The 17,350-nt window shown below is 33.3% G+C and overlaps 1 protein-coding gene across 1 annotated transcript; it reads left to right on the top strand.

Annotated features, from left to right (window-relative positions):
* The first annotated feature begins 11,233 nt into the window (after nucleotides 1-11,233).
* On the top strand, nucleotides 11,234-15,804 carry LOC149548003 (uncharacterized). Its single transcript, XM_089792030.1, has 3 exons — nucleotides 11,234-12,883; nucleotides 14,162-14,704; nucleotides 15,327-15,804. Exons 1-3 carry the CDS (start codon nucleotides 11,987-11,989, stop codon nucleotides 15,435-15,437), a joined length of 1,551 nt encoding a protein of 516 aa, XP_089648156.1. The 5' UTR covers nucleotides 11,234-11,986; the 3' UTR covers nucleotides 15,438-15,804.
* Nucleotides 15,805-17,350: the final 1,546 nt, after the last annotated feature.

The raw sequence follows: 17,350 nt of genomic DNA, 5'->3' as shown, positions 1-17,350 counted from the left end.
GCCTTACCAAGTTTCTCATCACTTATAGCCTTTACAGGTGATGTGACATTAACATCATCAGTCTTCTTGACTTAAAGCTTTGGATATTCAACTATCTATAGAAAAATTGGGTTAGTACAAAGTTTGCTTGACTCTGTCTTTAAACTTTGAATCTCTTCTAATATCAATATGTTTGGATTAGGCGAAGGGGTTTCAATGTCATCTTTAGTTTTTACAAAGTCTTTCTTTTCATACTCACTAACAAATTATTGGATCTCCTTTGTCAACTTGGCCATTTCCTTCTTGTGTTCATCTTCAAATTCAATAGTATTGCAACCTTCTCTTTCCTCCATAGATGGAGTAAGCACTCCAAATGCTTCTTTACATACTCTAATGTTATCTAGCTCAACTTCATGAGCTATATTCTTCAAAACTTTGTATGCCCTATACTCTGCATAAACTTCTTAACAAAATCTTTAAGGGCTATAGACATGTGTGTCTTCCCTAAATCTGGCATAACTTGTGCCAATTTTTTTTTGTTTTTTTGTTTTTTAGTGGATAATGCACATTTCCACTTGGCATCCACTCTTTTGTACAATCCCACTGGATACCTTGTTCCCAATTCTAGGGGTGTGTGTCTAAACTTGATCATCTGTGATATCCCCATTTCAGTATATAAATTAATTATACATAAAGAGTATATAATATTAATAATCAATAATATTATAATTATATTAAGATATAATTTATAATATTATAATAATCATATATTATATAATTGATAGTTATATATTATATAATTATAAGTATTAATTATACATATAAATCTATCTATGAGTTAGATATTTATATGTCGTAGATAATTAGTACATATTTGTATGACAATAATATATGATATTATATCTTTATTATATATTAAAGTAATATTTAATTATGATTCATATATAACATATAATCATATATAATACAATAATATATAATATATAGTCATATATTATTATGGTAATATATAATCAGATATTATTAATATTAGTATATATTATTAATATTAACATATATTATTAATATATAATTATATATAACTATTATAATAATATAATAACTACCTTATTAAATATATTAATGAAAAGATGCAACCCTATGAAGTGTTGATATATATATATGTGAGAATTTCAATCGTTAAAGGGGAATCAGATATGAATGATCATGAAAGCTTTTGGGAATAAAGAAGCAAATTAGATGAAAATCTAATGGAATCTATACAAAATGGAGAAAATTTGAAAATGTCCAAAAAAGGGACATTACAAATGGTATCAGAGCAATGATCCTGCCAACCTGTGTACAATAATGCAAAACAATATACCAAATTAAGAAAATTTAGCATCTCAAACAGAAGACTTGCAGCCTAACATAACAGCAGAGAAGGGAAAACGCGTGATTAAATATTGGCCTCTCATAAGCAGTGAATGAGATCAAACAGATGTTGCAGATAAATGCCATCCATGCTTGGGAAAAATTAATATCCAAACATGACTCTAGCATTAAACAGTGATTTATCATATTCAAAAGTATGATTTGATAGTAATTATTAGTGTTTTAGAATGGTGGAAAAACAAACATATAGATTGGAGGTTTCATGTGCTAGGCTATAGGCGTCAAAGCATACAGTGATTACTATATCCAAAGATATTTATCTGCAAGATATACAACTAGAGATCAAATTAATACTTGTAGTTGGAATTTGGTGTGCAACAGTTTATTTAAGGTCATCGCAATTCATTTAGTAAGAATCAAATTACTTACATCAAAAACCATGGACAGTTCTGTAGTTTTTGGAAAAGAATATCAAATAGTATAGAACATCACTGAAAGATGAGAAACATTTCAAAAAAACATGTGTTGTCCTCTAGAGAATTTTGTAGAGAAATTGAAGGGGGTCAATGACAACAAAGATCTTGAAATGCTGAAACTACATTCATAACTATTAAAATCTGGGTCATTTTCGGAGATTCTAGGCATTTTGGAGGCTGTCAGCTTCACAAGAATGTATAAAAAAGATGAAAACATGTTATCTAATTATGAGAAATGGTTTGAGGGAAAATTTAGATATGAAAAATATCATTTGCTGCTCGAAAATAGCCCCAAATCTGAGGCTAAAATACAAAAACATGATTTTTCTCTTGGACAACAACGTATAAAAATTTATTTTCTAATTTTCTAAATCTTTACGATGAAGATGCTTTGCTCACTATAACAATGCATGCCTCAACATCCATAATGCAATGGCTTTGGATTGGGAGAAACCATCTCATATACAGATATAATAAGGGTTTCAATTGAGTCACACAGCCAACAACCAGCAAAATAGAAGATAAGAGAATAATTCCTCAATGACAAAGAGAAATAGTTTATGTATTAAAACCAAACCAAATAAACCCAATAAAGCAACTCAAAACTATAAAGTTTGATAGCCAACAGTTTTTTTTATAGAAGTCACTGAGAAGATATCTTTACGTTGGAAAAGCTATATGTGATGGATTGTAAAGAGTTTCGAACAATGCATATTTGATAAACCTAATTACCACCCACTTGTTATCCACATAGCAATGAATATGGACCTTAGACAATACACCAAAGCAAGGCAATACTAGGAAGGTACAAGCACAATGTATTAAGGTATGTAAGAACATGTTAAATTAAAATAATACATCAATAATTGTTGAACAAAGTTTATAGCACCTACAATATACGAAGGATAAAGGATTGAGCACACACCGACCTATAAGGTATGGAAAACATTATTTTTAAGTTGTTTTCATTTATTAAAATATTTAAGATATTAGTATAATTTTACATAAGAGGTGGGTTCCACAGTGTGGTAAGTATTTAATAAATATTATAACTTACAATATACGTGATAATTAATTATATATATGTATGTATAATTACATTTGATGACATTTAATAATTTGATATAATGATTGTAAGATTAGATATGGTAAAAAGCTAAGTTGATGTGTTATTGTTTTTAAATAGGCAAGAGTTAAATTTCTAACAGCCTAATTAACCTTCTTATTTGTATCTCAATACATACTATAAAAGAGCTATGTGCCTTGATTTTTCCTTCAAGAATATTACTATAGGAAAGTGGATATTGTTTAAATTCAAAGAGAGTTTGGCACTCCATTAGAGGCAGCATTGGATGAGGAGCTAAGATGATTTATATTCAAAGGAAGATTTTACTGATTGAATAATTTGTAATTGAACTTGTCTAACACGTGTTTGGGAGTGATTTGGGGAAGCTAATTTTGGTTGACAAGGAAAGCACATGAAAAGATTAAAGGAGATATTGTTAGAAGAAAATTCTTTGAATTAAGGCCACCATATCGGCTTGGCTTTGCCATCGTATAATGATCTTGAAGTTGGTATGATGGGACTCATCACCTACCAAGCAAGAGTTAAACGAGGTAAAATATATGTTTCCTTCATATATTATTATTAATGTGCTTGTTATTTGACACATTTTGTTATTGTGATAGTTTAAATACTTACTATCAATGGTTCTAATCAAATAATTACAAGGAAATGACATTGATTTTTAGGTTGACAATAACCAAAGAATGTTGTTAAAAGGTCATCATCTTCCAAGATAAGGTAAGGCCTGCGGTGGAATGGGCTAGCTGACATCACGCAAGGTACCGGATAAAGCCTATGGGTACTGGGTAAGGCCTCAGTGACGAGATATCTCAGGGTACATCATACAAGGCCACTATCTTGGAGATGATGGTAAGAGAAAGATAACAATAATAAGGGAGAATGGTGAGGCCCACTAATTGGGTAACAGGGCACCCCATTATGGTTTCTCCTCCCATAATTGAATGATAAGTATCTGATATTTCAAAGATTATGCTTTAAAAGACTTCTTATTGGAAAATAGTTGATAGAATCACCTTAAGATCATGATTCTCCAAGTCGAGATAAGGCTTGCGGTGGAATGGACTGGGGGACATCATGTGAGGTACCAGATAAAGCCTACGAGTATCGGGTAAGGCCTCGGTGATGGGACATCTCAGGGTATATCATAGAAAGGCGCCTTCTTGGAAATGATGATCGAAGGAAGGTAATGATAATGAGGAAGAATGGTGAGGCCCACTAGTTGGGTAATAGGGCACCCTATTATCGTTCCTCCTCCCATATTTAGGAAATGATGAGACTATAAACACCCTGTGAGGAGATTGATTTATATATAATGTGTACTAATGATTTTTTTGGTTGCAGGTTCACAATTAAAGAAATGCATAATGTGTGTCTTATGTGTTTGCATCATGTTTGCTCCATGTCTTCATCTGTCTGCATCATGTCTACTTCGTGTTTTCATGACCTGTCTACATCGTGTATGCTTCGTGTTTTCATTCAATGTATATTTCATAAATCTTTTTGGTATTTTAAATGCAAGTATATTTTATGTCTATGACAAAGCTTGCGTATGAATGATTTGCTTGAGGACAAGCAAATTCGAGAGGGGATGGCTGTGATATCCCCATTTCAGTATATAAATTAATTATACATAAAGAGTATATAATATTAATAATTAATAATATTATAATTATATTAAGATATAATTTATAATATTATAATAATCATATATTATATAATGTATAATTATATATTATATAATTATAAGTATTAATTATACATATAAATCTATCTATGAGTTAGATATTTATATGCCATAGATAATTAGTACATATCTGTATGACAATAATATATGATATTATATCTTTATTATGTATTAAAGTAATATTTAATTATGATTCATATACAACATATAATCATATATAATACAATAATATATAATATACAGTCATATATTATTATGGTAATATATAATCATATATTATTAATATTAATATATATTATTAATATTAACATATATTATTAATATATAATTATATATAACTATTATAATAGTATAATAACTACCTTATTAAATATATTAATGAAAAGACACAACCCTATGAAGTGTTGATATATATATGTGAGAATTTCAATCGTTAAAGGGGAATCAGATATGAATGATCATGAAAGCTTTTGGGAATAAAGAACCAAATCAGATGAAAATCTAATGGAATCTATACAAAATGGAGAAAATTTGAAAATGTCCAAAAAAGGGACATTACATCATCATATCAATCATTGTGCCTTCAAGATTAACTTGATCATCATTGCTCAAAGAATCATATTGGATGTCTTTGATTCCCTTTATTATTTCTAATTCTACTAGTTTTGCACATACCTGATCCAAGTCATTGGAGGGAGTCTGTTCACTACATAAAGTTTTTCAGTCTCATCAGACTCAATATTTTCTTCATCTTCCTCCTTCTCTTGTGCAATGATTAGCTCTTTCCTTAATTTAGCTTGGACTTTAGCCAATTTCCTCCTCTTTGATGGCCTTCCTATTAGTAGCTTAGTAGGAGGTTGTGTTGACCTTTTTCTAGTGATGATAACCTTGCCCTTTGGCCTCTCAGGTGTCATTGTTTCTTATATGTCCTTCTTCAAGTCTTCCTACACCTTAGGTTCAACTATAACAACCTTCCTTTGTTTGGTGGCCCTTGTCTTGACAACTGCGAGCTATTTTCCTTGTCCTTCCTCAATCTATGAGGGTTGTCCAAACCCTTCTCCTTGTTCTTTCTTACTGGCCTCAACAACTTTCCTTTTCCTTTACTCACTTGCCTTCAGTATGCCAAATTTTGTAATCAGCTTAATAATAACAGTCTTGTATGTGCCAAACTACTCAGCACTAGCATCAATTTCTTCTGCTAAGAGTGAAGTAACTGCTACAGTTACATCATCCACATTTATCTCATAGGGCATTGGGCTTAATCATGCTATCCTTGGTAATACTATCTAGACATACACAAAATATGTTTCTACAATGAAACATATTTCATCATAATATTTATCTACAATTGACTTTAGAATTCCCATTTTGTTCTTCATTTTAACTTTGAATTCTTCAAAGCAGTTGTCCATTATTGCCTCAAAATTCTCTCCCAACCTATTTATTAGGTCATTTAACTACTCCATAGCAATCTATTCCTATCCCATCCAATTTTTCCAATGGTAGAAAAATAATTATGTACATAGAAAAATACGCAAACTAGTAGGGAACCAAACTTACAACAGGTATTATTTTCTTTCCTTGTACTGCCTCTAGATTCTTTGTAAGTTGGTGTAGTTGTAGCTCAAAAAGATCATATGCATGATCCTTCTTCACAATTTTGTATCCTAAATCAACTGCAACACAAGGCATGATGTTCAATCTGCTCGATTGATAGAACTTATGTGCAATCACACCAACAATAAATTCAATTAATGGATCCTTGATGCCATCAATTGGCATGCCACGACCATTCCACTTTGCCTTGGTCAATTTGTCAACCTCATTCTTTGTTCTTCCCTTTTATGCTCTTTGGTCAGTCCAAAGTAGGGTACCTAGTTATCTCGTGAATGATTGCTTTGTTAATTTTGATTGGTCCACCTTCCAACCAAATTTTCATGTCATGAACTCAACTGAGCACAATCTTGATCCATTACACCTTGAAAACTTTAGGAAATCCTAGGGCATAGGTAAGCCCTTTCTTTGCAGTGGTCTTTTATTTGTCATTTAGGTTTCCATCAACACATGGCTTCTAATAAGTTGTCCTTATTTCAAAATCTCCAATTTCTCCAACTTTCCTTTGATAGCACAATCTTAGGTCTTGCACAATCAAGACTATAGGTGGAAATAAAGATAACACTCTCATATCATCAACAATGTTAACAAAATTTATGAAGTTCGGTGGGGGACTCTAATCATTCCTAATGATTTGAGAACTGCTATCCTTCATCATTTCACTTCTAGATGTCATCTTGAACTAGGATCTTAAACAAAACTTTGACAAATATCTTCACTGAATATTTTAACTTAGCACTGAGAATGATCCTACTTCACTTAATAGATTTCTTGATATTCTTTTGAGATTTTTTTCTTTGTTCACTGCAATTGCTTGTGTTGCCTTAAAATATTCTCTTGAGCTCTTTGATTTCTTGGTGGGAGAAAATGAATCACCGAATTGGATAAATACCATCTTTCAATTTTAGGTCTATACTTAATATCTTCGTACTTGGTTGGTGTATGATAGCTAGCTCAGTCTATTTTTTTTGGCTCAGTCAAGGTTATTTACTCAGTCATAACCAACTCACTCAATCAGTATGTTATCTTCCTCAATAAGTCAACCTATATTGCAAGGCTCAGTCAATATAGACTATACTATTGATGCTTGTTACTTTATGAATTTTAATTTCTAACAATTATTAATAAGTCTTCATTTATGTAGATATGGATTTGCATCACTTTTATGCTAGGAATTGATGTAAAATATAACATTAAGTATATAGTTCCTACATACCTTCTTTTCTTTAGTGAGATGTGGTGTGATCACCTAATTCATTAGATTGGGTGATCACAGTTTCTTCTACTTTTCTACTTCCAACTCTTACTATCTCTATCCATGTTTTCTTTCCTTCAAGTTTGTCATTTCCATTGCTTGGTGTTGGTGCTACCTTGTTCTGGTTTTTCATTTTCTACTAGCATGTCCAACTTTGAGATAACTGAAACATACTATCTCACAATTTAACCATTTCTTGTAATTTCCTCTGAAATGTATTTTAATGAAATTCTTTGGAATGTGTTCATATTCTCCATAATAGTGACAATTAATAGCATGTATTGCAATCCCAATTATAGTTATTACTTTTCTTTTCTATCTGAGTTTGTTTATTAGGTATCCAGTTTGACTTATTCTTGAGTCTGCACTCATAAGCTCTATGTCCATACTTTTGACAATTGTATTAATGACCTTGGAATTTAATTTTTTTCCTAGTTGAGTCATTGTTCTTTGATTTACACTCATGTGCTTGATTTCCTTCTTTCTTGCAATTAAAAAAATTACCACTTGATTTAGGTTTAGGAGTTTTCTTATCATTTTTGCTTCTACAAATTTTTGTTGTATGACAAGTTTTCCCACAGTAATGACATTTAGGTTTGTCTTCTAACTTTGTATATCTTTGTTCTCCACTCTTAGATGATTCTCCTTCTTCAATAGATGAAGATTTCTTGTTGTATCCAACTCTAGAGGTGTCTTTTTTTCTAGATGACTTCATCATGTCTTCAAAATGCTTGATTGCTTCATTTAGTTTGTTCATTCTCTCCATGAGTTCCTTTTCATGCCTTAACTCACTTTTTAATTGCTCATTCTATAGCTTCATATTTGTGATCTCCACATCTTTTGTGTTTGCTTCCTAATTTGCAATTACTAACTGATTTATCATGTCCATCTGGTTATTTGTAAGCTTCTTTATTTCAAATGATCTTTCTTCAAGTCTACTAGTCATCTATTTTTTTGTCTTCTTGAACTTTTCTTCCATTGCTTTGTTCTTTTGTTCAAATGCTTCACACAATGTAATTGATTGAATTTATTGTTCTATCTTGAGATCTCTTACATCTTTCACTAGGGCATTATTCTTCTCTATCAATTTTGTCATTGCTTCATTATTGTTAGTAGTCTTTCCACTATCCAACAATCCTTCAATGTCAAATTTTGTGTATTGAGTATCATTTAGTTGAATAGTTATCTCTCTTCTTCTCTTTAGGGTTTTCCTTAACTCCTCTTTTGCTACATCTAATTGTTGCAAAACGATTTGGATCTCAACCATATGGTTTTTAATGATCTTTCCCATCTTGTACACTTCCATCTCCATGGTCTTATCCTCTCAAGCTCTTAGGCTTCCTGACAAGATAACTATGGTCTGATACCAATTGTCGCAATAGGTATATGGGAAACAAGACACTAAAAGTGGGGGTGAATCAAGATCTTAAACTTTTGTCTTCAAAACCAGTAATATGAATTCACACCTAATTCATCTTACAATTCTACCATTAAAACTGAAATGTTGTAACATAATTGAAATCCATCATATCCATAAAAAGTTCAACACATTACACAATGATTTGGTAACCTAGAAACACTTCAAGATGAAGGTAAAATTGGAGTGGGTATGAAACTCATAAATCTTCATTGTTGCAACAATAAAGTTAACCTATTAGGGTTACAATGTTTGATCATAAAATATGATCTACCCTGTGAGGGGTTTTCCCTATTAAAAAGTTAAAAGACTATTAGGCCTCACCTTGTTAAAGAATTTTACACTCAGAATGAAGTAAGGACTCTTTTAGGAGATTTACATAGGCCTGTTAAGACCACTCTGTTAAGAGATTTACCCTATCTTAATTAACACTAACTAATTTAGTACTTGACCTTTGGTATATCCTACAAGGTGATATTGGGTCTCCTCCTTGTTGTATCACTAATTTGATTCACCTAATCTGATAACTCTATTAAGTCCTTCACTGCTTTGATTGCTCTTTGTCTACTTTGCTCTTAGACTTTTCCTTCTTCATATGCTCACAATCTCTCTCATTCTTTCTCATATGATTATAGGGTTAGAATCCTCCTTAAACAGATATCCTATGAAGGTTATAGATCTTGATCGACAGTTTACACTTCACCATCATTTGCTTTTTACATCCATTTTTCTGATTTGTTGAATCTCTCACCTAGGGATTATTACCTTCTGCAATGATGCATAATCAACATCTTATTTAGCTCTTCAAATATTAAATATCGTAGAAAAGTTGACCAAAATGGTATACATATGAATTTGTGCCATTACAAACTCACATATCAAAATTGAACTACTCAGCACTTGAGTGTTTTGATGATTGATCATGCATAAACCTTCATGTTGTTACTCAACTCTTGATAACTTGCCAATATACTCAGTTTTCATTGTATTGCTAGGCTCATACTATATTGCTCAGCTCATATCTTTGCCTAGTTCTACTAAATGCTCGACAATCATTTTTCTTCGCACTGTAAGTGTTGTATGCTTGATCTAAGTTATTAGATAACTCGGTCATAGTGATGATCTTGTAATTTTTCCTAGTTAGTAAATGACTAAGTGTTTGGACACTGGTCGACAACATAGGCTTAAAGATCAATGGTATATTATTCAATACATAATTTACATTTACCTTCACTTGGTGAATGATGTTCTCAACATTTTAATTTATCCCTCTAAAATTGTCATAAAATTTACACCCCTCCTATATATCTACATTTTCAACCTTCACTAGTAAATAACATGACCTCCCATGCAAACCCCATAAATAGATCTCATTTTGCATCTAAAGCGCCAACCACCTAGTAATTAAATGCATAAATGAAACCTTAACCACACTATTGCTACTAAGTAATCGTAAAAATAGAAATTGCCACAATATTACAAGTTCCATCACATCCATCATTCACCATACTTAACAATGATTGAAAAAAAAATGCATTCTTCATCTTCACCAAAACATAATAACAAACATAAATAATTAATTTAAATTGATTAATTCATTTGTTGTTTACATTTTATTTAACTTGAACTTTTAAAAAGAAATGTACATAAAAGAGATTTTATTCCCTCAAGATATAAATAAACTCAAACTATATATATATATATATAATCTCTCTCCAAAGAAGCTCAATATGCTAATCTATTACATTCCATTTATCTTTATGAAATCTATACTTTATTCGATATTTATATCAATGGTTATATAGTCTATATAAACATCATTTTAGTTATTTGATGGTCAAACACTCATTAATAATTTTACACCTCATATGTCAAAAAGTAGTAAGTACTTATCTTAATTTAATGTGTCACACTCAATCTTTGACTAATGAATTAGATTATTCTTCAAAATAGTCACATGTGTACATTTCAATTATTCAACTACAATTGAGGATAGCTACATATACAACTAAATCAAATTTTATAAAATGAGTCAAAAATTCAAATCAAACTATTATAAGAACCACATATTTATCATCTACTCAATCAAATAAATAACTTTTTACCATATATCATCTTTATTGAAATAAAGATAAAAGATATATAACATCAGATTGTATCATATCAGCCACATATATATATATATATATATAATAGTACAAATTTTGTCAAAAGGTCTTTGGTTATTGGTAAAGTTGAATGGCTCACAAAGAACCCACCATGAATCAAGTCTTGCAACATCAAAAGGATATAAATTGAGCGCGGGATAAATTTGAAAGAGATCAATCATAACTAAACCTTTGACAACAAAAACAATATATATGGTAAATCAAATTTATTTATATGAAACAAAAACGAAAACTTTGATCCACATACATACTCTTAACTAGCAGACTTTATCGACCGCATGTACGTAAATACGGTAAAACCAAGTTTTTATCGAACAGAGCCACATTGGTGATTCATGGTATGCGTCTACCCTTTACTGGCCAGCCATATCAACCGCATATGTATTTTAACACAAAGACAAGGACACCTCTGGATGTTTGTGCATTTCTCTTTTCACCTTCTTCATGTGTCTTTCAACTGTTATTTTGCCGTTTATGGGAGATTAAAAAACCATTTTTTATTAAGCTATAGCGCTCCCAAAAGTCAAGGTTTCTTTTTCATGGTTAATCCGAGAAGATCCGCCATGACAAAGCGGTAAATCTGTCCACCTTACCCACTTTTTTTTTATCAGGAGCAGAATGGATGCATTGGATTTCCATTTCTCCAATTTTAGCAGAGCATTGGAAACAAATCTCTGACACGGCACAAGCTGAAGTAGCGCCAGAGTGACAAAGGAGACACACATGCAACTCAGTGAAGAAGACACGCGGCTGTTGCCCCCAGGGTTTCATCTTCCTTTTTAATAGCTTGTGAAATCCAAAGTATCATTTTGGGGGTTTATCATGAATCTTGTGAAGTTAGCAGCTTTTTGTTACCTTCTGCAGACTCTGGAGCCTGAATGAGCCACGCCAATTGAGATGACTACTTGGAGTTAAGAGCCGTGGGCTTAAGAATGGAAACCATGAATGAAGAGCATGTTATGGAAAGCTTCTATACTTTGAAAAGGGTCACCTGGATGGGGAAAACCATAGGGCTTTTGTTTGCAATTGGTTTTGCCGGGTTCTGCCTTTGTTATGTTGCTCTATTGCATTCATTTCAAGATGAGTATCCTCCAATCCGTCATGAAACGGTGGCACAAGAATCAAGAGGCTTTGTCATTAATGGGAGCTCAGAAAGTAGAGTTATTGAGGCAGGACAAGAAGAAGAATATTATGATTCTAATGTAGATTTAGGCAATAGGAAGTACAATACAAGTTTGCAACACATAGTATTTGGCATAGGAGCCTCTGCCCTCTTGTGGGAGAGTAGAAAAGAGTATGTGAAACTATGGTGGAAACCAGATGAGATGAGAGGATTTGTGTGGCTTGATAGGCCTATCGATGGAATGAATGAATGGGAATCGGATCTTCCTCCTTGGAGAATTTCGGGCAACACTTCAGAGTTCAAGTACACACATAAACATGGGTGGCGTTCATCGATCAGATTATCACGCATAGTGGCAGAAACATTCAGGGAGGGTTTGCCGGATGTACAGTGGTTTGTGATGGGCGATGATGACACCGTCTTTGTTCCACAAAATCTGGTCACGGTGCTTTCGAAGTATGATCACAATCAGATGTATTATATTGGGGGAAACTCGGAGAGCCATATCCAAAACCAGTTTTTAAGCTTCAATATGGCGTTTGGAGGAGGGGGGTTTGCCATCAGTTATCCTCTGGCGAGAGAGTTGGAGAGAATGCAGGATAAGTGCTTGACAAGATATCATCATCTGTTTGGGAGTGATGACCGCATGCACGCGTGTGTGGTCGAACTAGGTGTGCCCCTCACTAGAGAACAAGGCTTCCATCAGGTACCCCCACCTCAATGCAATATCTACATTCTTTCACTTTCGGCTTCTATCTAAATTACTTAGAAATTTCACTGTATCTTCCCACCGTAAGATTTGATGACACACTAAGCTTTAATGATTTGAGTAAGAAGAAAATTGTTATTAGTTTTCTCAAAGGGTGAGCTTGGTAGGACCCAAGCGTAAATTTTGGCTTAAACAACGCATTCTAACTTTGACCAGATTCGTGGATCATTTGAAAACTTGATGATTTAGTAGCTTGTTTTCAATAGAGAGAGGGGATTAGTGGATCATTTGAATACTTCTAGTCTCTTCAATAGATTAGTGGGGTTGAGGTTCATAGGATCCACCTATTTGTTCCATTTAGTTTTAGACCCACCTATTTTCTTTATTAGTCTGAAGTTCATTGGATCCACCTTGGTATTATTCAATAGTTTCTGTAATCGGGCAAACTACAGTAGTACCCTTCCTTTCATCGGATTATTGACTAGGATGGACTTCCATGGGAGCCACCTTGGATCCTAATTAGTTTTTAAGTTTTAGTTAGATGTATTTTCATTAGACCCACTTATTTATGCCCTCGTATCATTTCTTCAATCGTGGACTTCAGTTGAACCCACTTATTAGTTTCGTTAGAGTTTTCTTGGAAGGTGGATCTTCCTTCCTACAATAGGGCTGATTTTAGCTGAGCTCACCCGGCCTATTTGTTTCTTTTGAAGGACCCACCTTTGAATTGTATTTCTTGAGGGTTCCAACCCATAATTTCTTTTTGGGTCCTATCACTTTTTGAAAAATCCTATAAGCATTATTACCAACGATAGCAAACATTTAAATGTGTTGTTTAAACAAGTTCAATATTATTTAAATGTGTTGTTTAAACATGACCATAAACCTAAAATTACTTGAAGCGTTTCAAAATGGTGATGTGGTTTCTCTTTCTTCCTAAATTCAATAGGACTTTCAAAGTTGAAATGAAATAGGTTAGTCCAATACTATACTTAGAATGTGTCGTTTATACATGACTACAAACCATAGTAATACGGAGATGTGTCCCCGCTCTTTTTCCTAATGCATCTGAGACAGGGATGCACCTGGGGAGGGGGGACGACATCCTCGTGTCCCCAGCAACACCATTGTTGGGTCATCGTCTCCTTGGTGATGTTTTTGTGTTTTCTTTTTCTCCCTACATTGATTAGAACTTTCAAAGTTTGAACGGAATAGGTTAGAACTTGAGCTATTCCAACATAGTCTTGTTCTAATGTGATGAATGGTGTGTTACAGCTTGATATAGTTGGGAAAGCATGGGGGCTGCTGGCGGCGCATCCAATAGCTCCGCTGGTATCACTGCACCACATGGAGGTGTTGGAGCCTCTCTTCTCCGGCAAGAACCGCGTGGAGTCGGTAAAACACATCTTACAAGCGGCCGCCTTTGATCCCGCCGCCATTCTACAGCAGTCAATCTGTTATGACCGGCGGCGGAGGTGGTCTTTTTCAGTGTCGTGGGGTTACCTTGTGCAGATTATGAGGGGATTGGTGTCCCCAAGAGATTTGGAGAGGCCGCTGAGAACCTTTTTCAATTGGCAGAACAGGGATGACTGGATGAGCTATCCCTTCAATACAAGGCCCCTCCCCACCGATCCATGTGACCAGCCCTTCTTGTTTCACTTGCACAACATTTCTCGTTCTCACTCCCTCCTTATCACTGAATATAGACGAGTTCAGGAAGACCACCAAACTTTGAACTGCTCCAAAAGGATAGCATCGCCTCATCGTGTGGAAACTGTCCGTGTCTTCAAACGCCGAGATGATGACTTATGGTTCAAGGTATTAAACTCGCCCCCTTCCATCTGAGTTCCATGTGACTTAGAAATTGTGTATTTTGATTTTAGTTTTCCACACTTCATGTAGAAAACAAAATCTTGTTATGGAGAAGTGATCTGAAATGTGGATACAAGTTTATGCAGTGTTGTTTCATAAGCAAGATTTGAATTGGGTATTTTGTTTGCATCAAAACTTTTGAATTCAAAAGCTTTCTCCTAAGAATCACATGGGTTGCAGGGTGTGATGTTTGAGATGTAAAAAAATATAGAAAAACATTAGAGAAACACTAGATCTACTTTATACCAATATTTGAATTGACTATACTGTTTGCATGAACACATACGTTTTTATCTACCCGTCACTTTTATCTCGATGCTAATAGATCATCTAGAATGATTTCAATTTGTTGATAAAAAAAATTCCTTCAATGTTTGAAGACATTCAAGTGGAATAGTAAATAAGTTCTGTGCTTTGCACTCTATTATTATTAATTTGTTATTGAATTTGCGCATGAGCTCCTTTGAATTGAAAGTGTGATATTTCCATACACCGTTTCTCAAATAGTAAATAAGTTTGGTATACTTTCAACCATCTGTATTGATATGTTATTGAATGTCTGTTGCAGGAGCCGAGAAGGAATTGTTGTACATTAAAACATAGAAAGAGAAAGAGTAAGATTATTGACCTTGAAGTTGCACCATGCAAAGAGGGCGAGATCATCACAATGTTTCCATAGATACATTCCACTTGCAAGCCTCTCCTCTCTTTCTTCTCATTCATCAAAATGTACATATGATGATAGACTCTAGAGATTGCTTAGGTTCATGCATATAAATTGCAATTAGATTGCCACATTGAAATTCTTGTCCATTGAATAATAAATTCGTTTATCTTATCTCCTAGTCATAGGCAAAAAGTAGTATGATAAATAGATAAGATTGCATTTGTATAACGTCCACATTTAAATGGTAGATTAAAATGTACTCACCGAATCTTGATCTGGACTTCTCTCATGGCACAAGTCCATGAAAGTTTTAAAATAGATATGATTATTGTATTCACATTGAATGAATTCAATAGTGAGCAATTTTTTTTTATTCAAATTATAGTGGATAAAGGTATGGACACTGTGTGTCCTAGAAGAAGTGCATAGTAGTCCTATATTACTTGTATTATATTATTATAAGTAGACTATAAAAAGTTCATTTCTTGTTTCTAGAGAACAAGTATGACTTGTACTATACAATCAACAAACTTTATTGTTGTAGAATTGTCACTTATTTAAAAGCAAGCTTCAACTGAAATTTTGGTTTATGTAAAAGTTATGTTTGTAATATAAAGTTGTTATTGACCTTAAATGTGATTGATTTAGACATTTACCTTTAAGGTCAATTATGATGAGTAAATCTGATGTTACATAAATAATTAATTAGTTTGGGATTAATAATTAATACTATCTATTGTTTGGGATTGATAGTACTAGCTTTATTGTTATTCATGGTATCTTCTCTTGGTTAAAATGTTGTATTGATGTTACAACTGTGCCATCTTAAAATGGAAGCACATGCCTTTTAAGACCATTGAGCTCCCTCATCTTGATGATTTCCTCTTCAAACCATGGATATGCTCATGTTCACTCTTCTTTTCCTCCACTTCCTCTTCTCTCTTCCATCTTTCCACCTTATCTCTCTGGTATCTAACCTGAATCTTTTGGTATCTAGAACTTTTCCTCCTAGACCAAGTCGATCCAAATTGATAATACTAGCTTTATTGTTATTCATGGTATCTTCTCTTAATTAAAATGTTGTATTGTTGTTCCAACTGTACCATCTTAAAATGGAAGCACATGCCTTTTAAGACCGTTGAACTCCCTCATCTTGATGATTCCCTCTTTAGACCATTGATATGCTCATGTTTGCTCTTCTTTTCCTCCACTTCCTCTTCTCTCTTCCATCTTTCCACCTTATCTCTTTGGTATCTAACCTGACTCTTTGTGGCATCTAGGACTTGTTCTCTTGGACCAGGTCAACCCAGATTGATAGTACTGGCTTTATTATTATTCATGGTATCTTCTCTTAATTAAAATGTTGTATTGTTGTTACAATTGTACCATCTTAAAATGGAAGCATGTTCCTTTTAAGACCGTTGAGCTCCCTCATCTTGATGATCCCCTCTTTATACCATGGATATGCTCATATTTGCTCTTCTTTTCCTCCCTTTCCTCTTCTCTCTTCCATCTTTCCACCTTATCTCTTTGGTATCTAACCTAATTCTTTGTGGCATCTAGGACCTATCCTCTTGGACCAGGTTGACCCAGCTCGACCTATTCCCAGACTAGGTTAGGTTGACCTTAAGTTTTTGATATAAAGTTGTTAATGAACTTAAATGTGATTGATTTAGACATTTAACTTTAAGGTCAATTACAATGAATAAATATGAAGTTACATTAAAATTTAATTAGTTTGGGATTGATAATTATTTCTATATTATTTAGGATTGGTAGTAATAGCTTTTATTGTTATTCATGGTACCTCCTACCGGTTAAAATGTTGTATTGTTGTTATAACTATATCATTTTCAAATGGACACACTTGCCTGTTAAGACCATTTAGCTCCCTTGTCTTCATGATTCCCTCTTCAAAGCATGGA

This window comes from Cupressus sempervirens, chromosome 7 (genome assembly GCF_028749045.1).
Source record: "Cupressus sempervirens isolate cs-2001-9-10 chromosome 7, ASM2874904v1, whole genome shotgun sequence".
Lineage (NCBI taxonomy): Eukaryota > Viridiplantae > Streptophyta > Pinopsida > Cupressales > Cupressaceae > Cupressus > Cupressus sempervirens.
Note: the sequence above shows the minus strand (reverse complement) of the source record. Positions and strands in the feature narration are given on the sequence as shown.